Here is a 26,467-nt window from a genome sequence, read left to right as displayed (position 1 = left end):
GAATCCTCTCAAAGGGGCCTGTTGCCCATCTTACAGGCGGACCAGCTTTCTCTACAGAGGTGTTGCCTGAGAGGTGGGCACAGTCACTTGGTCCTCCTGGGACGACTGCTGGAGACACTGTCCCCAGGCTCTGCAGAGCCCCCCAGCACCCCCCCCCTACTTTGTTCTCCCACCTCAACTCATACATCTGTCTCAGAGCCCTCTGATGCCTCTGCCTTGCCTTGCTGCTCCAGGAGAGACTTCTGTTCTCATCCTGACTGTGTCAGATCTGTTTTTGTTCCTCCTCTGTCGTGACTTCAGCCTTATTTTACTTTGTGTCTCAGCCCCAGACCACGTGGTTGAACCAAGGTGCAGTATTCTTATAACTGTGTGATTTGTTGGTGAAATCCTGCTTAGCGTCTAACTTCTGTGCTGAAACATCACCCCTTCCTGTGGGAAGCCTCTCTAACTCCCTCAGCACAGGATTAAAAGTCATGGAGTCATTTGTCACCATGATCATATCTCCAGCTCAAGATATGGCCTGACCAAGCCTCAGCTCAAGGCCTGACACCTCCAAGGCCTGAAGAAGAATTGTGGCTAAACCAACACATACATCAAACATCTTAAACCTCTTCTGGGTGGGAGTGAACTTTTGCTTTGGTGTCTGTGCCCTGAGTCACCTCAGTTCCACCACACAGCTTTCAAAAACCAGTGTCTCTGGTAGGGCTTGGTGAATGGCTGGGTAAAATCGTATGGTTACTAAGCATCCTGAGGCCACAGAGAAAGAAATGAATAGAGGGTCTGGGTGGTAGGCATTTCTGGGTGGAAGTATAAATGTGAGCTGAGACGTGGAGCACTGGGTAGCATCCCTCAGAGCAGCTCTGCCTCTCTGAGAACTACCCAGACACACGCCCACCCAGCACTATGCTCCCCTGGAAGGTCCTGGTCCACTGCCTATGCTCTGACCTGGCCTCTTAAAGGGAGGGTATCTGGTATCTGGTCTTGTTCCTACTTTCTAAGGACCACCAACTTTATACTTGATACCAGTGTGCCTGGTCTCCCCAGGTGGGATCAAGGTTGGAAAGGACCTGACACCAGAGACCAGTCCCTTAAGAGCATACCTTTTGTTGGTTCTGTTCCCACCCCCACCCCACACACACTCCTCAGCTTTTCCTACCCTTCCTGGCCTGTTACCATGACAGCCAGGACTTCCTTCTCACAGTCCTTTCTCTCTCTGCCTCTCCATCCTTTTAGCCCTCTGACTTGGACTCCATCACTGTCCTTCTGACCTGTGGCCCTTCATTGGCCTAGTCACTTTCCCCTTCTCTGGATTCTGTCACAACACACAGGATCCTGTGGCTTTATTTTTAGCTACCATTCTCAGCAGCATCCTAAGCTCCTGGGTCCCTGGCCCAGGCTGAGTTGGGGGTTCTTGCAGGCACTGGAGGGGGCTCAGGGGGTAACTGTCCCCATTTCTAACCCAGCATCTGGGATTGGTGCCCACTAACAATCGATCTTCGCTGCTAGTGCCTAGGGTTGGGGGATCCCGGGGACAGAGCTGGCATTGCTGCACACACAGGTCCCAAGCTCAGACTGGAACACAACAGAGGCTAGATGGCAGTGGGGGAGGGCTAGAGAGAAGGGCTCCAGAAGAGGAATTAGGTCAAGGATGTGGGTGGGTGGGCGAGAGGAAAGGACAGCATCTACCCCAAGCTTCCTCCTGGCTCCAGTAGCATCTCCACACTTCCCTTCCCTGTCTCCTCCCCCTGGTCCTGGGAGATTTCTCCCCGTATCCCCCCTGCCCCAGGTCCCCCACTCCAAGCATGGCCACAGGGGTGGGGGTGGGGTGGGGGGAGGCCAGCCTCAGCTGTCTGAAGGATGGAGGGGCTGGGGAAGCAGGGCTAGGTGCCCAGACGGCCGCGTGTGTGGGAGGGGATGTCCTCAGATGCCCTCCACCCGGCAGTCCCCGCTCTGACGTGGGTGCCCCCCCTCTCCCCGCCCGGATTAGTGGCAGCTTGGCCTGACTCTCCGGGGCTCCTTCCCCCGCCCTGCCTGCTGCCCACCCCTGGGCAGGGGGCTACTCAGCCTGACGGGCACTGTGCTTGCCCAGGTAAGGGGCTCTGGGGTGGAGAAAGGGCAGCCGGCTGTGAGTGAGTCTGTGCCTGTCAGCATGAGTGTGTGTCAGCATGTGTGTCAGTGTGTGAGGGGTCGGTGTGGGCTAGGACTGGGCCCATGTGAGTCTAGGGGCGCTAGTCACTTTGCCAGGTCCATGGTCTGGTCTTGTGACCACATACTGGGTGGCTTTCCCCCCTGTGTTTGTGTCTTTTGTGTACGCTCTCTGCTCTGCTCCATCCTCAGGCACAGCACAGCCAGTTACAAGGACTCTGGCCTGTGGCACAGGCTCTAAGACAAGGATGGGGAATGTGGTGGAGTGGGGGTGGAACTTCTCACCTTCATCTCCACTAACCCCTAAGCATTCCAGAAGACTGTCCTGAGAGCTCTGGTCTAGTCTGGGCAACATAATCTAACAGGCAGAAATGGTGACTGGAGGTGTGGGGGTGGGTATCTGCTCAGCTCCCCTGAGACAGTCCCTATCACCTTAGGGGAGGATAGCCACAAGCCCCTAGGACTCTGGACAGCCCACACTTCCACTCTGGCCACTTCCAGGCCTCAAGCCACAGGACTCTCCCACAAGCCTCTGCTAAGGTAGGCCAGGGAACTTAGCCTGGAACCACAGGCACATGCCACCCCACCATCTTGCCCTGGAGTCAGGCTGGGAGCCGGAGGCCATGCTAGACCCCTGTTGCGCCAGTTCCTATTAGACCCTCCTCATTCATCTCCCATAGCACACTAGGATCAGGCCACCCCCAAGGGAGTGGATAAGAAAAGGAGTATGAAAGACTCAGCCATGTAAACAATCCCTGCCAGCCTGCCCACCACAGACTTGGGCTCTGTGAAGGAGAGGAGTTAGGAAGATTTGTATCAACAAGGCCCAAGTCGGAGCAGGCAACCAGGGCGGACCTTCTCCCCCAAGGGTACCCATCCTGTTCTCAACAGTTGATGAAGGGCTCCTTGCCTTCTTCACCCTGTCTCTTAAGTGAAAGACCTTGGGCTTTTCATGATGCCCCCCCCTTCAGAGATGGTGGAGTGACTTGGGACCAGGTTGTGGCCACCAAAATCCATTTCTTCCACAGCGAATGGGGAGTTAAGTGGTGTTGCTTCTGTTTCAGACTGGGCTCAGGAGGCAGGGGAGTAGAGGGGCAGAAGGTGGGTGCCTTTAGGGAAGGGAAGCACCCGTTGGGCGTGTGGGTTTCTGTGTGTGTCTGAATCTGTCTGTGTGTGTCTGAATCTGTCTGTTTGTGTGTGTGCTCTGGAACCACCCCCGCAGAAGAGCAGGGATGCTTCCTCGGGTGGAGGGTGCCCTGTTTGCCCATTTCCTCTCCTACTCAATGTTCCCTCCCCGGAGCCACTCCCGTGGCTCCTCTCCAGGCTGGGCCTGGGAGCACCAAGAACACTGAGGATGGGGCAGCCCAGCAGGCAACCCCAAGTGGAGCTTGCGATGCTTGTGCGCTTCTGGTCCCCTCACCTCTCTGGACGCTTGGTAGAAATCGAGGTGCTTAGACCAAGGAAACAGACCAGATGTCAGGTCAGGCCCTCCCGGATTCCAAAGCATAGTGCTTTGTAACATTGTGCCCAGAGAGGGATGATGGGAAGGGTCTTGGGCAGGACACTATGAAGAGTGGCTTAGCCAGGTGATGATGAAGAATGAGGTAGGGAAGACACCAGCCATTGGGGTGTGCCCAGAGCTGAAAAGGACAGGGAGAGAGTGGTCCAGCAGGCACGGGCCTGCTGGCGTGGGTCGCAGCACCCATCACTGACCCGTGAGAACCCGACTGCCCCTGCCAGCTCTGGAACTGACCCCTCCCTGCCGCCCCGCCCTAGCACCCCGGGGGGCACCCCGCCTCATCCTGGCCTGGTCCGGCCCCTCCCGCCCTTTGCTCCAGTTCCCGGGCTTGGCACCTATAGTGGGGGTGCTGCCCGCCTGCCAGGCTCCGGGCCGGGCCCACGGGAGGGTGGGGCGGCTGGGAAGCTGGCACACTGCCCCAGGGGAGCCTCTCTCGGCAGGCGCCCGGGTGCCGCGGGGGGGTGGGGGGGAGGGGGAACAAAGGGCTCATTCTCCCCGTGCGCAGCCGGTGGCATCGCCGGGGCGTTGGCGGAAGCCCCCGGGGCTCAGAAGGGGGCAGGCCCAGGCGGGGCCGCCGAATCACGGGCTCCTGTTTCCCGCAGGGTGCTGGAGGAGGAAACCGGCAGAGCAGCTTCCCCACTCTCAGTTGCGCGTCTGGCGATGGCGATCAGAGGTCCTGCTGCGCTCTCCGCTGCGCTCTCCCTCCATTAGCCGCGCTACGCGGTGCTGCGCCCTCGCTGGTGCCTTGCTCCTGGCTCATAGGATCGGCCCCTCACTTCCAGGCACGACCCCCTTCCCCTGCCCCTCGGCCTTCCCCCCCACTCAGCCATCTCCGACCCGGGGCGCGCGTTCCCCCCGGCCCGGCTCCTTCTCTCCCTCCGGGGACACCCGCTCCCTAGCCCCGGCTCGACCCTCCCCAAAGCGCAGCACGGAGTCTCGGCGTCCCATGGCGCAACCCACAGCCTCGGCCCAGAAGCTGGTGCGGCCCATCCGCGCCGTGTGCCGCATCCTGCAAATCCCGGAGTCCGACCCCTCCAACCTGCGGCCCTAGAGCGCCCCCGACGCCCGGGGGGAAAGAGAGCGCGAGCGCGCTGAGCAGAAAGCGGGAGAACGCCCCGAAGCCGGCCCATGGGGAGCGAGTGCCCAGCACCGGCTAGCACGACCGCCGCCCACACCGCTCCCGGCCTGTGAAGCCCAGGTAAGCGCAGAGCAGGGGCGCGTTCTGGGTTAATTGTAATGGGGGACTTTATGAGCTGATCCCAAGGTGCAGGCAGGGTGTGAAGTGCCGGTGCCACTCTGAACTGAACCTTACAACTTAACATGGAAAAGTTAGGATGCCCAACTAAGGGGGCTGGGCTGAGCACAAGCTGCAGCTCCAAAGATATCTTGGCGCCTCCGCCAAGGCTCCCGTATATCCATCCTTCTTGGGGTTTCCTCTGGCCGGCCATGGGGACTGCTCCGGGAGACTACAGCTGATTTGGTGCCACCTGTCATCCTGGTCCCTCGCACGCATGTTCAATTTTCCCTCGCTTGCGTCTCTCTGGGGCCCAGCCTGCTTTCCCCGCCTCCTTCCCTCCCCCCTCCGGGCTGCAGTTAACAGCGGTGCCCGGGCATTGCCGATGGGCTTGGGCAGCTAGAGCCACCCTAGTCTGAAACCTCTTAATCCCTTCTCACATGCTGGCTCCCCTTGGGAGCGGAGATCCTAGCCCCCAGTAGTTGTCCTGGTACTCTTTGAAGATGCCAAGAAACTAGAGCCTATGAAGTGGCAGAGTCAGACAGCCCAGGTGTAGGGAGACAACAGCCAGCAGCCCTGGCTAGCTGCCTTGCCCAGTGACTCGAGCCTGCCAGGTCTGAACATCCCAGTCTTGCAAGCCTGGTGGGGGCTGAAGATGGGAGTGGGCAAGCAGCACCCCAAAAACCACAGACTGATGTTTAGAAAGAGCCCTCTGTTCCGAGTCCCTCTTTTACATATGGGTACACTGAAACCCAGAGGAGAAAATAATCTGCTGAGCATCCGAATAGCAGGTGACAGAGTCAGGGCCAGGATCCAGCCTCCGTGTCCTCACAGCTGAGTGTCTTCTACTGAGCTAACCTTTTGCAGTCTTGCTTCCCATCCATTTCTAAGACTTGTAACCAGATGCCTAGCTCCATAAGGGCTTTCACCCTAGAAATGACAACCTTCTACTGAATTTGGACTCCCAAATTCAGATAGGGGCCAGAATTTAGGGAAAGGTATCGACTTCCTGCCATGAAGCAGAATCTTTTTGGCTACCTGTGGAAGGCTGCTTTGTGCCCTGCTGTGGCCTGACACTTGCTTTACTGGTTTAAGCCACTCTGGATTTGCAGGGTGGTGCCCATGGTTAAGATACATGGGCCATGGGCCTAAGGAGTTCATGCTTTGTCCTTATGCTCCAGGACCCCCCTGGAGAGCCCCATGAGGGCAGGAGAGTGATGGAGAGTATGCCCAGCTTCCTGAAGGACACCCCAGCCTGGGAGAAGACAGCCCCTGTGAACGGCATTGTGGGACAGGAGCCTGGTACCTCACCACAGGATGGCATGCGCCATGGGGCACTGTGCCTAGGAGAACCTGCTCCCTTTTGGAGGGGTGTTCTGAGCACCCCAGACTCCTGGCTCTCTCCTGGCTTCCTCCAAGGCCCCAAGGAGACACTCTCACTGGTGGAGGGTGAGGGTCCTCGGAATGGGGAGAGGAAGGCCAGCTGGCTGGGCAGCAAGGAAGGACTGCGCTGGAAGGAAGCGATGCTGGCCCACCCACTGACCTTCTGTGGGCCAGCATGCCCACCTCGCTATGGTCCCCTGATACCTGAGCATAGTGGTGGCCATCCCAAGAGTGACCCTGTGGCCTTTCGGCCCTTGCACTGCCCTTTCCTGCTGGAGACCAAGATTCTAGAGCGAGCTCCCTTCTGGGTTCCTACCTGCTTGCCTCCCTACCTGATGTCCAGCCTGCCCCCAGAGCGTCCATATGACTGGCCGTTGGCCCCAAACCCCTGGGTATACTCTGGGAGCCAGCCAAAAGTGCCCTCTGCCTTCAGCTTAGGCAGCAAGGTAAGTGATGAGATATAGTGGGTGCATGGGGTTCAGTTGTCCCTAGCCCTGAAGACAACCCAAACAATGGGCAGATCTATCTCCCGCCTCGTCCCTGCCCTGCCCTTGGGCCTCTACAGCCACTGACTCACCCATAGTTCACCCAGGATCAGGCCTTAGAAACTCTGCCCATGGAATGTGTAGCCTTGTCGTGGGGGCCAAGCGTGGGTGACATGTGTAGTCCTCATGGCCTGTTTCTGGGGACCCTTCCTGACAGGCTACCCCACATGCCTAGAACTATTTTTTTTTTAATGTTTAGAAGTCAAGGATGAGCATCATAGTGCGCGCCTATAGTCTCAGGATTCAGCAAGCTGAGACAGGACTGTGAGGTCCATGCTAGTCTGGACTACTCTCTCCAAAAGCAAAACAGACAAAAGGGCGTGAGAGTCAAAGCACAGAATTCTCTAGGAAGTCCTGATGTCCTTTGGCCATGCCAAGCATTAACCCTTCAGTCTCAGGGAAGCTTGGGAGAAGACTGGGGGAGGGTAGTAGGTGGTACCACTTACTTGACAGCCTGTGAATTCACCAGTGACTGCTGTCGGGCCTGTTTGCTCTTTTAAATGTAGAGCCTACATTAGCACTAGCTTAATCCTTTCTCCTCCTTTAGGGCTTTTACCACAAGGATCCGAACATCCTCAGGCCAGCAAAGGAGCCCTTGGCAGCATCAGAGTCTGGCATGTTGGGCTTAGCCCCTAGTGGGCATCTCCAGCAAGCCTGTGAGGCAGACGGCCCCTCACTTCACCAGAGGGATGGGGAGACAGGAGCTGGCAGGCAACAGAATCTTTGCCCAGTTTTCTTGGGGTACCCAGACACTGTTCCTCGGACCCCCTGGCCTTCTTGTCCCCCAGGCCTGGTTCACACTCTTGGCAATATTTGGGCTGGGCCGGGAAGTAATAGCCTTGGCTACCAGCTAGGTCCACCAGTCACACCAAGGTGCCCATCTCCAGGGCCTCCTACCCCTCCTGGGGGTTGTTGTTCATCCCATCTGCCTGCCAGAGAAGGGGATGTTGGCCCTTGTAGGAAGTGCCAGGATAGCCCAGAGGGAGGTAGCAGTGGGCCAGGGGAATCTAGTGAAGAAAGGAACAAAGCTGGTTCCAGGGCCTGTCCCCCAAGCCATCACACCAAGCTGAAGAAGACCTGGCTCACACGCCACTCGGAACAGTTTGAGTGCCCAGGTGGCTGTCCTGGGAAGGAAGAGAGCCCAGTCACTGGGCTCCGGGCACTCAAGAGGGCAGGCAGTCCAGAGATCCAGGGAGCAGCAAGGGGCCCAGCTCCCAAACGCCCATTCCCAGGCACTGGGAGGCAGGGGGTCAGGGCTCGGCAGGAGACACCAGAGACATCCACAGGAAGCAAGGCGGAGTCAGAACAACAAGAGGAACAGCGAGGTAAGGGGGTGATGGGCTGCAGGGGCCCCGCTGAAGAAACTCAGCAGGGCTTGGCCTTTACAAGGGACCTCTGCAAAGGTTCATAGGCCTTTGCAACAGGTCATACTAAGATGGAAGGTTTTAGTCCTGAATCAACACAGTTCTCTGGCTCCTAGTGTTGGCTACCACAGCCTTCTAGTCAGTGGCTTCCATCTCTGCCTCTCAGAGAGTTATAGGCAATGCAGTGCCATGGTCCAGAGCAGGGGTTCTGGAGACATAGCTGCTTCCTGGCATGCTGATCAGTAGCTGTGACCTGGAGACCATTACTTCACCTCTGAGGACCTCAGCTCCCTCATCTGTAAAGTGGAAGTAAAGATGTTCCCTACCTTCTGAAGACTACAGGAAGGATTAAATGGCTCATCAGGGCATTGAAGAACTCATGGGACTTAGTAAACAGTAAATGTTCAATGCCATGGTTATTTGTGCCACAGATCCTAGTTTAGGCATTACCTCTCCTGAAGGACCACTGTCAGCATCTTTTGGCCAGCTGAATCATGGAGACTCAATTTGGGCTTTGCAGCAGGAGGACAGACTTTCGGGTACATCGTGGACCCTTCTGCTATACTGTGTCTGTCACGGAGGGTTCCAGCAATCCTGGAGCCAGATTGGTTTCTGCAGGATCACCTTATTCTCAGCCTCTTGGACTGCTGGGCCCAGAGACCGTCTCTGTGACCTGGCCCCTAAGGCTCCTGCACCTGGTGTGGGTCTGTCTGCACCCTTGCATGCCTCAGTCTGAGCTGGGAAGTTGTTGGTCCCTCTGCTGTCTTGGGTTACAGCACCTGTGTTCTGTGTTGAAACTCTGACCTTCTCCCTTTCCGGTGCCCTCCGGTTGCCCATCCGTCCACATTGGAATCATCTCATAGTGTCACATAGCCACTTAGCCTTTAGCCAACCTACTCAAAGTCCATACTGGCTGGATTCTGCATGTGTACAAGGACCATTGCTCAGGCTTCCCAAAGCCTTGGGCTGAACATGCAAAACAATTCCTCAGCCTCCATTCCTGCCAGGAATATCTGCAGCTACTGCTCAGCCATGTGTGTGAAACTTACACTGGACTGGTCCTGTCTCAGGTTCTCACAAGCCTGGGGACCAGGGGCTGAGCTGGCTGCATGTGGAGAAGGGTGGGTGTTAATTCAGGGCTTTGACTGGCATAAGCCTCAGAAACCAGACTCCCTAAACAGCTGTATTTTCTCCTCAGGGCCCCGAGATGGCAGAATTAGGCTCCAGGAATCCAGACTTGAGGATACACCCTGCCATCATCACTTAGCAGGTGTCACTCGGTGCCAAAGCTGTGTCCAGGCAGCTGGAGAGGTAGGGGTACTGACCGGCCACTCCCAGAAGTCACATAGGTGAGTGTTGTGTCTGACAGTCAGAGGCAGCAGCACCCCATCCCCACCCATGCCCTCCTCAAGCACTTTTGTTTCATCTCATCTCCAGGATGCCCATGGAAGAGAAGCAGTTGAAAGAGGAGGATTCCTCTGCCCCTTCCGAGGAAGGAGGAGACCCTGGCACAGAAGCTTCGATCAACAAGGGCCTGGCCAAGCACCTGCTGAGTGGTTTGGGTGACCGACTCTGCCGCCTGCTGCGGAAGGAGCGGGAGGCACTTGCCTGGGCACAGCGTGATGGTGAGCTGATTTCCCTTGTGGGCCTGCTCCTGCTTGTCCCTCCCAACCCACGTTTACTGCTTTGGGGTTCCCGGCCTACTCAGGAGAGCTCCGTCCTTTGTTCCTATCTATCCCTAAGACGGACTCTTGGTCAACCCTGAGGTTTCTGGCCCTGGGTGGGGATCCTCCTGGGAAGTCTAAACATTTGGTTCAGTCCAGTTCTCTGAGAACAATTGAGCTTATGGAGGAAGCAGCCAGTGCAAGTGTCTCAAGAGCCTGGGAGGTGAGGCGGGTGACGCCAAGCCAGGAAGGTCTCTAGAGTGGTGAGGCTCACAGGTATCAGAAATTGATGGGATTCAGGCTAAGGGGGTCCTCAGATCCAGGCCACCCCTCTGCAGCCCTTTCTAACAATGGGTGAACTTTATAAAGCACAGCCCTGGTCCCACATGTTACTCGTTTCATAGAGATCTCCAGGGTCACTGTCCCACTCCAGAGAGGGAAGCCCCCAGTTTGTTCAGTCATGAGCCAGCTCCTGTAGGATCCTGCCACTCCCAGCCTGGATTCCTGACACACACCAGCCATCCTTCCCTTCCCGGATCATCAAGCTTGTCTGCCCTCTGGGGCCTTGGCACTAGCTATTTCTTCAGTCTGGAATGCCCTGGCCACCCCTTCCTACCTGATGGATATGAGCTTACTCATCCTTTGGGGCCACTTGTGAAGTTCCTGGCCACGTCACCGTCATCTTCCCATGGTCTTTTCAGCCAGGAGCACCATAGTCATCCCCGTGTCTGTGGGTTGTCTCCCTGAGTGGGAATGAGCTCTGGGAGGGCAATACCTATTCCTGAGAAACTCTGAGTCGCTTGTGCCTACTTGGGACATGATTGGATATCTTGGATGTGTGCTCACTGGGGTGCTTTCTACCTACCAACCATGGTTTAGTCTGAACCTTGGCTCTTAAAAAAAAAAAATCAAAACAACACCCCCCCTCCTTTGGGTAAGGGCAGGAGTGGCCTTTTAAGGTTTCCTCTTCCAATCTAGTAAGTCCCCTGGACTTAAAGGAAAGGCCACCCGAGTAGCTGCTATGTCTTCCCATTTCTGGTAGCAGTAGGGCTTGGGGGATGGGGAGGCTGGATGGAAAACTGTGCTGGAAGTAGTGTGGATTAGTAATATACTGGGGAAATCCCTGGGGCAAGGCTGGGGGTGGGGCTGGCCTGGCCGAGGGAGCCGAGGCCACCGCTGCCCTAGGAGTGCATGTTCCTAAGAGGGCGGCTACTGCCAGACAAGCCTGTTGAGTAAAGTATGAGGAATGGCCAAGGAGCCCAGCTTCCCTCTTCCAGTGCTTCTGGGTAGAGGTTGCTCCCTGCCTCACCTATGCTCAGTGGTTGTCAATGTTGTGGTGACCCCCAATCAAAAAATTATTTTTGTTGCTACTTTCTATCTGTAAGTTCGCTACTGTTATGAATTGTAATGTAAATATCTGATATACAGGATAGCTAATATGTAACTCTTGTGAAAGGATCATTTGACCCTCAAAGAGGTTGTAACCCACAGCCTAAGAACTCTGCTCTATGTAATCTCCCCAAGGGGGCTATGTGCTTGAGCCCTCTGACTCTGTTCTGTTTCGTGGTCAACAGGCCAGGGGCCAGCCATGACAGAGGACAGCCCAGGCATTCCATACTGCTGCAGCCGTTGCCACCACGGACTCTTCAACACCCACTGGAGATGTTCCCGCTGTAGCCACCGGCTGTGTGTAGCCTGTGGTCGCATAGCCGGAGCTGGGAAGAATAGGGAGAAAACAGGTGAGGAAAAACAGATTTGCCTTTTTAGAGTCCTATAATTTATATGTGTGTGTGTGTGTGTGTGTGTTTTGTCTGCGTGTGTGTGTGTGTGTGTTTTGTCTGCGTGTGTGTGTGTGTGTGTGTGTGTGTGTGTGTGTGCGAAAGTCAGAAGAGGTGGGGTCAGAGCCCCTGGAACCAGAGTTATAGACAGCTGTGAACTGCCGTGTATGTGCTAGGAACTAAACCTGGATCCTTTGCAAGAACAGCTAGTGCTCTTAACCACTGAGCCACCTCTTCATCCCCTTCTTACCCAGTTTTTAAAGAAGTCACCTGGGTACTGGGGATATGAATTTGGTCAGTAAAGTGATGGCCAAACAAACAGGAGGACCTAAGTTCAGATCTCTGACACCCGTGTTTAAAGCATGGTGGCGTACTTGGGGATCAGAGACAGGCAGGTTCCTGGAGCTCATTGACCAGCCAGCCCGGTTGAATTAATGAACCCAGTAAGAGATCTAGTCTCAAAAGATAAGGTGAACATGTACACACATGCATGCACGTGCGTGCGTGCATGCACTGGGGTGCACACACACAGAAGTCAGGTGCCTTCTCGCACTTCTCACTTTGATCAGCTTTCACACTGACATTGTGAAATGGGTGTGATTGTATCCGTTATCCAGATAAGAATAACTCAGATGATCAATGACCTGTCCAAGGTCCCCAAACGAGTCCATGTTATAGTTGAGATTTTAGACTCAGGTCCTCTGATTCAGTCCCATCCTTTCCAAGGTTTTTAGCTTCCACTTCCCTGGCTCAACTTAAACATGGCTAAAAAGAGTTCTAGAATCAGATACATTTTTATATGACCACCCTGGAATCTTTGGTGAAAAAAAAATTTTGATTGATTATTTATTGACTGATTGATTGATCTATTTATTTATGTATATGTGTGTGTGTGTGATGCATACATACATGCATGCACTCACCACAGCAAGCATGTATGATGGTCAGAAGACATCATTTGGGAATCAGTTCTCTCCTTCCACCATGTGAATCCTGAGACTCAATCCTTAGGCTTGGTGGCAAGCTCCTCTACCTGCTAAGCTGTCTCACTGTCCCCCACTTTAGGATCTTGCAAAGTAGTGCAGCATATGAAAACCTCTGCATTCTGAAAACAAGACTTCCACATTGTTACAGATACACAAGCTTCCCAGCAAGCGCTTGTTTTGTGGCTTACTGAGCTCCTGATTTAAATACCATGTACTTGGCCTTCTTCCTTGACCTTAACCTGTGGTTACCTTGCTTTCTGGACCTGCAGCTCCTCTCTTCCTTCCCCACAGGCTCTCAGGAACAGCACACAGATGACTGTGCCCAGGAGGCTGGGCATGCTGCCTGTTCCCTGATTCTGACCCAGTTTGTCTCCAGCCAGGGTGAGCCATTGTGAAGGGGCGGGGCGTGCAGTGGGTGGATTCCAAGGGAGACAGTCAAACTGTCTCTCGTTGTTCCTGACCCTGGTGATATGGCCGTCTGGTTGGTGAGGCCAGGCTGCTCCATCTCCATCCCTCTTCTCACACACCCAGCGCTGGCAGAACTGACCACGGTGATGCACCAAGTCTGGGCCAAGTTTGACATTCGGGGACACTGTTTCTGCCAAGTTGATGCCCGTGTGTGGGCCCCTGGGGATGGGGGTCAGCAGGTAAGCATCAGGGCATGGTCTGAGTGACAAGCATCAGTGGGCGCCTGTACTGAACATTGTGCATGTGGGTGATTGACCTTTATGAGGAAGAGCTGGCCTTTCTCTGAAGGCCACCATGCCTAGCTTGTGGAATAAGCCATTCCCCACCTTCCCAGAAAGTAGCATCCAGACATTGACTCTAGCATGTGCCTTTTCCCTCCATCCCCTACCACGAGTCCTCTCTCCCTGCTTCCTAGAGTCCTGCCTTAGTCTTTTAGGTCAGCCCTTGTCACTTTACCTTTCTGTTGCCACCCCAGCCATGGGTCCTTTCTGTTAGATGTCAGCTTTCTCCATAGCTCGGGCACCTAGCAGGCACTTAACATGCACTGTGAAAAAACAAATTTTTTTTTAATGAACTTTGTGATTCTATGATAAAAGTTACTCACTTAAGAAAGCATTAATTAAGCCGGGCAGTGGTGGCGCCTAAAGAGTCCTGGCACTTGGGAGGCAGAGACAGGCAGATTTCTGAGTTCGAGGCCAGCCTGGTCTACAGAGTGAGTTCCAGGACAGCCAGGGCTACACAGAGAAACTCTGTCTCGAAAAAACAAAAACAAACAAACAAGCAAACAAAGCATTAATTATGGGTATTTAAATTTTTAACATTTATTTATTAATTGTGTATTTTATGGGGGGAGGAGCACAGCACATGCCAAGGCCCACATGTGGAGGTCACATGACAAATTGTGAGAGTTGGTTCTTTCTTTTCCCAGTGTTTGGGTTCCAGGGATTGAACTCGAGTTCTCAGGCCTGGCAGCTGCTCTTGTCTGCCAAACCATCTTGCTGATCCTGTTAGAGTGTTTCATGAGCTGGGCATGATGGCACATGTCTTGAGGGGTAGAGGCAGGAGAAATGGGAGCTCGAGACCAGCCTGGTCAACATAGGGAGATTGTCTCATTAAAAACAAGAGTTGGGATGTAGTTCTGTGCCTGAGTGCTTCCCTGGTGTGCATTCCGTCTGCTTTGGCCTCCAGAGTGCAAGGACCACAGATGTAGGCCACAGCACCTTAGCGCAGAACAACAAAAAGGTACATTTTATTGTCCTGTGGAGTTTGTTTGTTCAAAGATAAGGTCTTGCTGTATAGCCCAGGTTAACTGAAAATTGTAGTCCATCTGCCTTGGCCTCCAGGTTACAAGGGCCACAGATATAGGCCACTAGACCTGGCTGAAAAGTACATTCTATATACTTTTTTATTTATCAATATACCTACATAATTATATACAAAACACTGCCACACATCCATGTGTAAAATTCAGGAAATGCAAATAAGTATAATTAAGAAAATAATAGTGAACTCTTTATTTTGTTCTTAACATTTTTACCCAATTGTTTGTCTCTGTATTTTATTATTTACTGTTATTTATGCCTCTTTTAACACACTGGGTAGACCATGCCCTATGGATAAGTGCATGCACAGTTTTATTTTTCCTCTATCCATCTCCTTCCCCGCCCCCTCTGTTTTTCAAACATTTCGCTTTCTTGCAAACAACTTTAGGACTCATAAGAACACATTGTCAGAACTGGAGAGATGGCTCAGTGGTTAAGAGCACTGGCTGATCTTCCAGAGGACCTGGGTTCAATTCCCAGCACCCACATGGCAGCTTACACCTGTCTGTAGCTCCAGTTCCAAGAGTTCTGACACCCTAACATATATACATACATATATACATACATGTAGGCAAAACACCAATGCACATAAAATAAAAATTAAAAAAGGAACACGTTGTTAACTCTTGAACATTGACTTCAGCTGTGTCTGCCATTTTTAAAACCTCTGCTTGGATTTTGGGGGTGGTGGTGGATGGGTTTAACAGAAGGAACCAACAGAGAAAACTCCCCCAGCTCCACAACCTTCCTGCAATGGAGATTCCAATCGGACCAAGGACATCAAAGAAGGTAAGTGACTGGCTGCCCATGCCCCTTGGCCTGGGAGTCCAGGGGGTCAGTAGAGAATGAAAGTCTCCAGGAGAAACTTGGTATTGTTTGGGCAGTCAACTCCCCTCACCTGCAACACACAGAACAAGAATGGCCATTCCTCACCTCAAGACAGGTGTCCTGGCTCCTCCATCGAGATTCTCCTGTTGTTTACTGATGCATTCATTCATTTCTGCCTTACTCCCTTGAGACAGGGTCTCTCTGAACCCAAAGCTATATTGGTGGCCAGCAAACCTCAGCCAGCAATGTTCCCAGCTCCATATCACCCCTTCCCTAACCCAAAAGCTGAGGTGGCAGGCATAATGACAATGTTTTGTTTGTATGTTGTTTGTTTGTTTGTTTGTTTTTGTGAGTGTCAGGGATTTGAATTTAGATTCTCATGCTTACACAGAAATTCTGTGTGCTTACCTGCTGAGCTGTCTCCTAGCCAGAGACTCCCATTTGGAGCCACTATTCTTAGAGCTTCTGCGACTTCCTTTAGGAAGGCAGAGATGAGAGGACACTCAGACAGACCACAGTAAAGTTGGGGTGCTATTGAAGTAAAAGATTAAAGGCCAAGCAGAAAGTCAGTCACTCACTATCTTCTTCTTCTTCAACAGAGACCCCAGACTCCACTGAGAGCCCAGCAGAAGACCGTGCTGGCCGGTCACCCCTTCCTTGTCCCTCTCTCTGTGAGCTGCTAGCCTCTACTGCTGTCAAACTCTGCCTGGGGCATGAGCGGATTCACATGGCCTTTGCCCCAGTCACCCCAGCTCTGCCCAGTGTGAGCAAGGGCTCAGAGGGAGGGCCAAGAGCCTGAGGACCAGAGGCTGGGTGGCCATTCTTAATCAGTCTAATTGGTCCTGAGCCTTCTTGCCCCTCCGTTCCTGCCTCCCCACAGGATGACCGAATTACCAATATCCTGGACAGCATTATTGCGCAGGTAGTAGAACGGAAGATACAAGAGAAAGCCCTGGGGCCAGGCCTGCGAGCAGGGTCAGGGTTACGCAAGGGCCTGAGCCTGCCACTGTCACCAGTTCGAACCCGCCTGTCGCCTCCTGGAGCTTTGCTGTGGCTGCAGGAGCCCAGACCTAAGCATGGCTTTCACCTCTTCCAGGAACACTGGCGGCAGGGCCAGGTAAGCTGGCCTGCCTCTCCCTTCCCAATGCTATGGCTTTGCCTGGTTCACAGGATCCTTGGTACCCAGGCTCAGAGTGTCCTGGTGCTCAAAGTGTCCTGGTGCTCAAAGGCTGCTCGTCTTAACCCCTCCCCCACAGGTTCTGGAGATGTCACAATATGTCCCAGCCTGGCTGCTATGAGCTCCCCAACAATTCTTTTCTTTTTTCCTTTCTTCCCTGCAGCCTGTGTTAGTGTCAGGCATCCAGAAGACATTGAGACTTAGCCTGTGGGGAATGGAAGCCCTTGGGACACTTGGTGGCCAGGTGCAGACGCTGACTGCCCTTGGGCCTCCGCAGCCCACAAGCCTGGACAGCACAGCATTCTGGGAGGGATTTTCTCATCCTGAGAGTAAGTATTCCTGACATAGGATAGAGGGAGCCGGGAGCCTAACCCTGGGGCTTCATGTATCAAGGGGCCCCTACAATAGCTCTGGAGGCAGAGGGTTCAACATAGAAACTGAATTTAGGTGTGGGTGCCACGGGAACAAGAGTCTCTGGGCCAAGAGACTCTACTTTGGGTCAGTGACATCTGTCTTTTCCCTTAGCACGTCCAAAGTTAGATGAAGGCTCTGTCCTACTGCTACACCGAACCCTGGGGGATAAGGACGCTAGCAGGTATGTACAGTGCCAAAGACCAGCCCTTTCTCTCAGTCACCAACAGTCCTCTCCTCCCCAGGCTTCACCCTTAATACCCAGGCCCTCTAATGGGGCTTAGGAATGGAAGCCTAGCTAGAGCAGGGATGAAGGGTCTGTCTTTGGGGGAGTGATGGAAATTCCTGGGGATGCAGTTTGCCCTCTGGACAGTACTCCAGCAGTGGGAAGCTCTGATGGATCTCAGGGGTCTGAGTTGGACTTGCTATGCCTGATTCTCCCTGCCAACCCCTATCCCCAGGGTGGAGAACCTTGCCTCCAGCCTTCCACTCCCAGAATACTGTGCCCACCAAGGGAAACTCAACCTAGCGTCCTACCTCCCCCTGGGCCTCACACTGCATCCACTGGAGCCCCAGCTCTGGGCAGCCTATGGTGAGTGCCCTTCTGCTCCTGTCTACCCCAAACCTCTACCTTACCGACCATCTTAGGGCACATGCACATCTGTGCCTAGGTGTAGGGCTGAGAAACCATTTCTTATTTAATTTCCAAATGTTCTTGCTCTACCTCCACACAGGTGTGAACTCACACCGTGGACACCTGGGGACCAAGAACCTATGTGTGGAGGTGTCTGACCTAATCAGTATCCTGGTGCACGCTGAGGCACAGCTGCCTCCCTGGTACCGAGCGCAGAAAGGTTAGTCCGTGGCCGGAGACATCAGCAAGTCAAGCTGTCGATGACGTCTGCCTCTGCCTACCCTGGGCTCACCTGAGCCATTTTTCTTCTGCAGATTTCCTCTCGGGCCTGGATGGGGAGGGGCTCTGGTCTCCAGGTAGCCAGACCAGCACTGTGTGGCATGTGTTCCGAGCCCAGGATGCCCAGCGCATCCGTCGCTTTCTCCAGATGGTGAGGAGGGAGGGAACCCAGAGTCTATTCCTTGTCCCTGCCCATCTCTCTGTGCACTCCCATCTCCTGAGATCTTGCTGCTTACCCTAGTCCTGAGGTGAATTAGCTAGATTCAGGTACAGATGTGGAAGGAGCAGGTTAGATATCTGATTCTCTGGTGGGGCTCAGAGGAGAGGATCTAGCAGGGGAGTCAGAATCCAGTGATGAGGTGAGGCAATAACTATAAAGTGGGCATAGTGTTAAGGGTCTTGGTGAATTGTCTCAGTTAATGAGTACCCTTCTTTTCCTCACTTCTGAGCTGGCAGGGGTGAGGGCAGTTACTTTCCCATTTTATGGATGAGAAAACCGAGGCTCAGTGGTAACCCTGGGATCTGAGCTTACATTCATGACAACTCTAGGCTCCTCCTGGGAACAGGAAATCTCCCCTTCCTGGGCTCCAGGGCTAAAAGAAACAGCTGCTCTCTTTTTTATAGTTCATACTGGGAGGAGAGACCTCTGAGGAAAGCACTACCCATGAAGAGGGCTGAGGGAGGATGGTGAGGGCACATACCTACCAGGATAGGTACCTAGTGGTAGAGATAGGGAGAGAAGAAGGCAGAAAACTCCAGAAGGACAGGGGGGATGGGAGGCCAGGGTTAATAAAGATTATAGCAGACAGGGTATAGTAGTACTGAGACAGAAGGGTCACAAGCTTAAAGCCAGCCCAAGCTATGTAATGAGATCCTGTCTCCGAAATCAATGAGCCAGGCATGGTGGTATATACCTATAACTCTAGCACTTGAGAGGTAGAAACAGGAGGATCAGAAGTTCAGGTCATCCTCAGCCTACAAGGTTAGTTTGAGGCAAGCCTGGGCTACATATGACTCCTGTCTGAAATTTCCCCTGAATACCACCACCACCAAAAATAATAATAATAATAATAATAATAATAATAATAATAATAATAACAATAATAATAATAATAAAACTGTGTGGTGGTGATGCATGCCTTTAATCCCAGCACTTGGGAGGCAGAGGCAGGGAGATCTCTATGAATTCAAGGCCAGCCTGGTCTACAGAGTGAGTTTCAGGACAGCCAGGGCTATACAGAGAAACTTTGTTCCTCCAAAATACCCCAGTAGTGGTGGTGGTGGAGGAAGAAAAAGGAGGAGGAAGAGGAGGAGGAGGAGGAGGAGGAGGAGGAGGAGAAGGAGGAGAAGGAGGAGAAGGAGAAGAAGGAGAAGAAGAAGAAGAAGAAGAAGAAGAAGAAGAAGAAGAAGAAGAAGAAGAAGAAGAAGAAGAAGAAGAAGAAGAAGAAGAAGAAAGAAGAAGAAGAAAGAAGAAGAAGAAAATAGAAGGGTGGGCCTGGTGATTTCGAAGTCCAGCTGAGTCCCAGTTGTCCTAGAGAGACCAACACTCCTGCTAAGATACTCATGCAAGTGTCCAGATGACATTGTCCACCATGCACTGCTCACCACACACACACACACACACACACACACACACACACACACACACACACACACACTCACAGCTGCAGATGCACACCCAGACGCTGTGACATGCAGAGGGGAGCCTACAAGAGCACCATCATCAACAGACGGCCTTGTCTGCTCTGGGTGTGGTTGGCTGTTGGCAGTCTCATATGACCCAGTGGGGTGACTCATGGGGAGGTCTGAGGGGCACTTTCTCACTGGGTGGCCTGTGACTGCTGTAGCCCCAGGATAGACTTGAATCTTTGGAACCAAGGAACCTTGGCATCCTCCTGAGACTCCTCTTGGGGATGTGGCTCACACGCCTGCCTCTCAACCCATCCAACCCCTGCCAGCACCCTCTCAATCCAGGGACAATGGCTGAGGTCTTAGCTGAAGGGAATGGGTTTAGCTGGTGGCCAGTTGGAGCCTTGTGCTGGCATTCACTTCTGCAGGTGTTCCCTGGGCAGCCTGACACAGAGCTCTGACCCTGCCTGGGCTGGTGTCAGTCCCCATAACTGGATCTGCTGCAGAGGCCTCAGCCTGTCCACCCACTGCAAGTCAGAACTTCTGTGTGGCCCCGCGTTTCCTGGATCCAGGATCTCCCCCCCCCCTTAGCCCCCACCCCCATGGGAGAAGCTACTGGTTTCTCCCCAGTTTGGCTTACAATGCAGGCTGTTTACAAAAACTTAAGAACTCCTTGTGAAGACAGTTCTGAATGGGGCTTGTGCAGGACATCTTCCTGGGTTTTGGAGAAAGGGACACGGAGAGAACAACGGGTCAGACCAGGGTCACAGAAGCTATGAAAAGCACATCCCAGGAAAGGCAGGGATTTAGACCCCTCCCCCACCCCCAGCTTCTGCATCCTTTAAGCTCCTTCCAGTCCATGCTGGACCTACCCTGTCCCTTATCACCACCCCCTCCCACTTTCCTACCTCTTCCTTCTTTTGCCTGCCCTTCAAGACAGCTTCAGCACCCTATGACACCCCATCTTCCAAAGAGATCACACCCCTTCCTCTCTGAATCCCTGCCTTCATCCCCAAGAACATTCATTCATCTGCCTTTCTCCTCTTGAAGGTGTGCCCAGCTGGAGCAGGAACTTTGGAGCCTGGTGCCCCAGGCAGCTGCTACTTGGATGCAGGGTTGCGACGTCGGCTAAGGGAGGAGTGGGGTGTGAGCTGCTGGACCCTGCTGCAGGCCCCTGGAGAAGCGGTGCTAGTGCCTGCTGGGGCACCCCATCAGGTGCTTCCCTGGTGGGTGGGGTTTAACAGAAGATCAGAATAACAGGCGTAGCCAGGACACCATATCAAAGTCATGATCACACAGCATTCTCTACCTGATAGAAAGCTAGGCAGGGCAAGAAGCCAAGCAGATAGCAAAGCTGAGGGTCTTGAAGTCTTCAAAGCTATGCGGGGCTCCTCCAGAGATCTGATCTAGTCTTGGCCAGCTCACTCAGGACTCCAGCATCTCTCAAGTCTCATTCTGGCCATTGGGATGTCTGGTTCTGTAATTAGGGTTACTGCTTTCTGAAAGTTGGATAAAGAAGTAGACTTGCTGATCAGAGGGATGGAAGGGGAGTATGGTTTGAGCCTCAACTTACCCTCTTGCCCTTGTGCCCCCACCCGCCCCCATGGCACAGGTGCAGGGCTTGGTGAGCACCATCAGTGTCACTCAGCACTTTCTGTCTCCTGAGACCTCTGCCCTCTCTGCGCAGCTCTGCCACCAGGGAGCCAACCTGCCCCCTGACCACCGTATGCTTTATGCCCAGGTGAGTGTGGCACTGGCTTGAAGCCTGAGCGTGCTGCTTCCCTAGTCTCCTTGGGGCACAGCCGCAGTAGGCAGGACAGATGTGTCTGAGGGAGCCAGCTGCTGGCCAGTCTGTACTGGGTAAAGGTGTTCTTGAGAAGGGTAGGGAGTGAGGGTCGGGGCTGGAATGTGATTGAATTCTGTGTCATTTTTCTTGTTCCTAGATGGACCGGGCTGTGTTCCAAGCAGTGAAGGCGGCAGTGGGGACATTACAAGAAACTAAATAGGGGATCCTGGTGCCTGGAGGGGTGGTGGGCAGGTAACTGAGTGTTCAGTCTGCATAATTTCAACGGGGAATGGTACTGGGGAACTAAGACAGTGTGGTCCATTCTACAAATATCTCTTTGGGCACAAACAGGGAACCCTGTTCCTTACCCTGGCCCTGGCTCTAAAGGGAACAACTGTAGTGCTTACAGCTGCTCCCCTCTCCATGGTATCAGGTTCACACTCTAGGGGTACATGACTCCTTCTAACCCCTGTACTCCACCCCAGGGAATGAACACCCTTCCTTGGGGAAGCTTGGGATTGTTTTGGTTTAAGCAACACTTCCTCTTGCTGCTTCACCCTGTGTTGCCCCCCGGCACCCCACCCCCACCCCAGCTATGCTATAGTTCACCAACATCCACACAAAGCCCTTCCGACTGTAGGTCTGCTGGACCGAGAGCCACAGAATTCTTCTCTTACAGAAGAGCTGTGGAGTTGGGGAAGAGAGGGCCTCAGTTAATGGGCCAGACTGGCTGGAGGGAACAACATGGGCTGAACCACTGGGCTCGGCTTCTGCCTCTCTCCTTCCTGGTCTCTATTAAAATCGGTTGTTTGGTGACTGCTGCCAGCATAGTTGGCCTTACTCTGCCAGCCACGTGGGCTAGGGAAAGCAGGCAAACACGGAAATCTGATCTGGACAGGGTGAGCAGGGACTGGGGACCTGGTGACAGAGACCTCAAATTACCACTGCCAGATCTTTGGGAGGCCTGGACCCCTGGAGCTTTCTGGGGACTGAAGATATCCCTGACTGACAGCGGGAAGGCGGAGTTCTAAGGTGCAGCACTCAGATGGCCTCCCTGGGTGGCATCAACCTGTGGAGATTATAGAACCCCCTGCCTCTGTCCCACCTATCCTGTGTGCTCTGACCTGGAGAGACATCCAGGATAGCTGTGGCTCAACCCAGCTTACTCGTGGTGCCCAAGCCCCCAGGACAGAGCTTCACTGCCTCAGACAGCTGACCCTTACCCCCATGGCCCTTTCTGGTGCCAACAGCTGACCCCGACCCCCATGGCCCTTCTGGTCCCCCTTTGCTTTGCTCCCTCTTCCCCTGTGTATCTCAAAGGCACACACGCGCCAGCTCTTGTTATACTTAACAGTTCCTGCTGTGGTTTGGGGATTTTTTTTTTAATTAAATAAAAGTTTTTATTATAAATAGAACATCTGTTTGGAGCATTTAAAAACAACCACGAAGGCGCCCGGGATCGTCTATCACCCAACGCAAACATTGCAAGATTACATTGTATTTCCTTCTAGCGTTTTCTTCAGGGAATCTTGATTGCTTTCTTTCAAGGGTTTGTTAGAGCTGGGTGTGATGGAACACACCTGTAATCCCAGTACTAAGGGAGGCAGAGAAGCAAGAGGCCAAGAGGCTAGCCTTGACTACTAGTGACTTTTAACATCAACGTGGGTTTCATGAGACCCCATTTTAAAAACAAAAGGTTAGGCTTTTTTTGTTGAAGAGTTTAGTCATTATTTATTTATTTATTTATTTATTTATTTATTTATAGGATTAAAGGGAGGCGGCGACTCTAGAGAACAGCCATGTTTTACTGTGTCTCTTTATTTTCACTTAAACCATTGCATTTAATCCCTGACAATGTTTTGGAGTACAGACGATCTATTTCCATTTTACAGAGGAAACGGTTTGGTGCTAAGTGGGTCTTAGGAGGCTCTGCAGCCAGTTTAATGACAGAATGGGATTTGAACCAAGTTTGCTGACTCTAGACACCTCGTTGACATTCACATTTTTGTGCTTCATGGAATTTAAAGACAGGCTTGTCTACGTCTCCATCTTCCTAGGAGATGACTCTAGCACTGAATGACATGTTTTTAACACTTGGCCTTCTATAGCCTTGTCCTGATGTCACCCTGAGACAATATAGAACACTTCTCAGGAAAAATGAACTTTTTTGTTTATTGGGGTGGGGTGGCAGGGGTATTCAGGGCCTCAACGTTCCCTGTACACACCCCTCTCCCACCATCACAATGCCCTTGAGGGTGGATTTGTCTGGCCCTTAAAAACAGCAGCCAGACCAATGTTCACTTGTTCTAGGATTGGACCAAGAACAGAGCCAGCCCAATGTCTGACCCTGAGTGCCAGGACCCTTGGTTGGCACTTTTCTCTGCAGAAGCCCTGGAGAGTCAGTGGTTCCTTGTCTTCTCTCTGATTCACCATGACACCAGCTAAAGAGCTGGGCATGAGCTTTGGGGTGTCTTTCCATGAATTCACTGCTTTTTTCTTTTCCTTATAAAACTCTCCTACATTTTATCTTAAAATAATTGTAGATTTACATTCAAGTTACAAATATAGCACAGACTTTTAATCTCAGCCTCTGAGGCAGTAAGTTCAAGACCAGACAGGGTTACGTAGTGAGCGCCTGTCTCTAAAAAACAAACAAAACAAATATAGTACATAAAGCTTCCAGTTACCCTTGACTTAGTGCCCCCCGATGGGAACATCCTATACACACATAGTCCTTTTATTATGGCCAAGACCTTGGCATCACATTCAGGACAGAGTAATCCCTTCTAGGGAGCCACAGCCTTACTGGAATCTCATCAGTGTTCCCATTTTTGTCCCCTTTTGTGTCCCAGGGTCTAGAAATTCCTCAGTCTGATCTACATTGTGGCCATGACTCCTCCAGAGTCATTCAAGGAGTTACTAGTACAGCCCTTCCCCCCACTGCCCTTCTCACCTGTCTCTTTATCGGGAGACAGGATTTGCTACATTGTAAAGAACTCCAGCATCGCAGACACCCTTGCTCAGCCTGCCTGCCCAGCCCTGGCTGGGTGTCGCTGACTCTGCCTACACCGTATCTCCTTGATCACAGGTCATATACACATGTGCATGAATGCACCCTAAGATGGCCTGCTCCCATAGGCGCTGGGGGAGTTGTACTAGTGGGACCATGCTTGTCTGAGGCTACCCACTCCAGGAGTATTCTCTACCCCAGAGGAAAGAAGACACGCTTGAAGAGGACAGTCTCAGTGTCCTTCCCTGTCTCATGATCCCCTTTCTGTCCAAGACTCACCCACCTGTCTCTGACCACTGCTCTTTATCCCAAGGCCTTAAGAAGTCCAGCCTTTTTGGTTGCCTCCCAAGCACTCTGGGAAGGACTGTGCCCCCTTCAAATGCTTTCTGTGTGTCCCATTCACCGTTTACAAAGGGCTTCTGGTGTTCTATTGCTTCCATGTGGCTTATGACAAGGCAATTAGGCCCTCCACAGCAGACGAGTGCTTTCCCCTTCCCCCATGATAATGGGGGAATGGAACTGCGGTTGTGGCGGCCTTTGCTCTTCCAGGCAGTTGGGCCGTCTGCTGTTTATCTTAGGACGCCTCTGCAGCTCTCCCAGCCTGCCCAGACGTGACCTCACCCTCTCCCAAATCATCCCTGGGAGGCAGAATGGAGTCTCTGACAAGTGCTGCCTCCACTTCACAGATGGGAAAACTGAGGCACTGAGAGATCTAAAAACAGGAGGGTGGAGAGGAGAAGAGAGAAGAGAGAAGGGAAAGAGAGGAAAATAGAAAAGAGGAGGGGAAGGGAGTAGAGGGGGATGAGGAGGACAAGAAAGAGAGAGGTGGAGGGGAAGGGAGGGGAAAGGAGAGAAGAACTTTAACAAGTGGTTGTACACCCTGGGGCCTGATCTTGCTCCTCTGCCAACAGTTATCTGGAGGTAGGAAGTCTTCAACAGCCTCAAGCCAGAAGTGTTCAAGTGCCTCAAGATACTGTGAGCCACTGTGTCCAACCTCACACAGATTTCTTCTCCAGGGAGTTTGCATCAGCATCAGGGAGAAAGGCTGAGACTAGTCCGGTAGGGCCAAGATCACTTGCCAGTCAAGTCTACAGAGCACAGAAGTGTTTTTGTTTGGTTTTTGTGGTGCTGTGAATTGAACCCAGGGCCTTGTGTATGCTAGGCAAATACTCTACCACTGAGCTACACTCCCCAGTTTCACGGTTTGTGTGTTCGTGTGCATGTGTGGTGTGCTCTATGGGCTATGGCTTTGAGATCCTACCTGGAGAACAGGTGGGCTGCCTAGTGACAGAGTTCAGGTAGTCCCCAGCTTTTCCCAGGCTATCTTGGCTTCTTAACAAGCATGGAAAAGGAGGGCTGTCACAGACCTACTGTACAGATGAGGACATTGAGGCCACCCAGGGCACAGAGCAAGTCAGCCAGCAGTGGCTGGATATCTGGCTTAAAATCCAGAGTTTTGTCAGCACCACCAAGCCACTGTCCCCCAAAGGAGGTACACAGAGCCAGCGGGGGGGGGGGGGGGGGGGGGAAGGCTGGGATGGGGTGAGGAGCCCAGACTTGGCCTGCTTTGTGGATTCCTCCCAGCTGGCCCTGCCTTCCTGTCCTGAGTGGAGGTTAAAGAAGCTCAGAGGAGGAAAGGTCAGGCTGGGAGAGAAGCAGGAGCTGGCCAAAACAACCCACACCCTGTTCTCCATGGCCAGGCCCTGAACGCTGGGTAGGAGGGCACCACCCCTGCCCTCTAAAGATGTAGTCTGCTTCAGAAGCCTTGAAACTACATGGGAAAAAAACGTTAAGCACTGGAATCGGATGCAGGCTACAGTGCTGACTTCAAGCTCTTTTAAGCTCTTTTTTCATCCCCCCCCCCACAAAGCTTCTTCTCATCCCCAGCCTTGTCCCACCTAGACCACCTGTCCCATCCCTCCTCTGAGGCTTGTCAATCACGTCCCCCCCCAACCCCCAGACCAATCCTATAGCCTCAGACTTTTAAAATGTCTGTGTCCATCGACCTAGACAGATCAGAATTTCTAACGCAACGTTATGTGCTTCAGCCATACGACATTCAGAGCATCTTAACGAAGTCAGAAAGTTATTTGGGGCCTACTGGTCCTGAGCACTTCTCTAGTTTGTTTATGATAATAGCTGGACAGTGGGAGCGAACGGCGGAGCCTAGGCTTCCGTAATGTCATCGGACGAGTGACGCCATCGACCCTGGTCACAGTGGTGTTCATCACCCTACAGGCAGGATGACATCACCGTCGGAACCCGCGCGGACAAGTGCGTGCTGGGTGAATTAGCTAATCGCTGG

The 26,467-nt window shown here is 52.9% G+C and overlaps 2 protein-coding genes across 5 annotated transcripts; both read left to right on the top strand.

Moving 5' to 3' along the window:
• The first annotated feature begins 1,973 nt into the window (after nucleotides 1-1,973).
• Hrurf (HR upstream open reading frame) lies at nucleotides 1,974-4,715 on the top strand. 3 transcript variants are annotated; one of them, XR_013109290.1, is made up of 3 exons: nucleotides 2,004-2,089; nucleotides 2,583-2,685; nucleotides 4,267-4,349. XR_013109290.1 is itself a non-coding variant. In XM_076930767.1 (2 exons), the coding sequence occupies exon 2, from the start codon at nucleotides 4,611-4,613 to the stop codon at nucleotides 4,713-4,715; it is 105 nt and encodes a 34-aa protein (XP_076786882.1). In that variant the 5' UTR covers nucleotides 1,974-2,089; nucleotides 4,267-4,610. The 3 variants fall into 3 exon arrangements, 2 of the variants coding, with proteins under 2 accessions (XP_076786882.1, XP_076786881.1); XM_076930767.1 differs by lacking the exon at nucleotides 2,583-2,685 and having other exon boundaries at nucleotides 1,974-2,089; nucleotides 4,267-4,715; XM_076930766.1 differs by lacking the exons at nucleotides 2,004-2,089; nucleotides 2,583-2,685 and adding an exon at nucleotides 2,711-3,625 and having other exon boundaries at nucleotides 4,267-4,715.
• Hr (HR lysine demethylase and nuclear receptor corepressor) lies at nucleotides 4,715-21,974 on the top strand. Of its 2 annotated transcripts, XM_034497538.2 has the most exons (19): nucleotides 4,715-4,862; nucleotides 6,080-6,727; nucleotides 7,374-8,151; nucleotides 9,389-9,539; nucleotides 9,628-9,815; nucleotides 11,429-11,593; nucleotides 12,910-12,999; nucleotides 13,150-13,265; nucleotides 15,116-15,197; nucleotides 15,836-15,999; nucleotides 16,117-16,353; nucleotides 16,577-16,742; nucleotides 16,939-17,008; nucleotides 17,286-17,416; nucleotides 17,559-17,678; nucleotides 17,773-17,888; nucleotides 20,417-20,581; nucleotides 20,979-21,107; nucleotides 21,310-21,974. In XM_034497538.2, exons 2-19 carry the CDS (start codon nucleotides 6,116-6,118, stop codon nucleotides 21,370-21,372), a joined length of 3,543 nt encoding a protein of 1,180 aa, XP_034353429.1. In that variant the 5' UTR covers nucleotides 4,715-4,862; nucleotides 6,080-6,115; the 3' UTR covers nucleotides 21,373-21,974. The 2 variants fall into 2 exon arrangements, with proteins under 2 accessions (XP_034353429.1, XP_034353428.1); XM_034497537.2 differs by lacking the exon at nucleotides 4,715-4,862 and having other exon boundaries at nucleotides 6,064-6,727.
• Nucleotides 21,975-26,467: the final 4,493 nt, after the last annotated feature.

Source organism: Arvicanthis niloticus, chromosome 3 (genome assembly GCF_011762505.2).
Source record: "Arvicanthis niloticus isolate mArvNil1 chromosome 3, mArvNil1.pat.X, whole genome shotgun sequence".
NCBI classification, from domain to species: domain Eukaryota; kingdom Metazoa; phylum Chordata; class Mammalia; order Rodentia; family Muridae; genus Arvicanthis; species Arvicanthis niloticus.
Note: the sequence above shows the minus strand (reverse complement) of the source record. Positions and strands in the feature narration are given on the sequence as shown.

Coding starts and splice junctions, on each gene's coding strand:
- Hr (XM_034497537.2), top strand. CDS start 6,071: ATGCTCCAGGACCCCCCTGGAGAGCCCCATGAGGGCAGGAGAGTGATG. Junction 17,679..17,772: donor CTGGTACCGAGCGCAGAAAG/GTTAGTCCGTGG, acceptor TTTCTTCTGCAG/ATTTCCTCTCGGGCCTGGAT. Junction 20,582..20,978: donor CTGCTGGGGCACCCCATCAG/GTGCTTCCCTGG, acceptor CCCATGGCACAG/GTGCAGGGCTTGGTGAGCAC.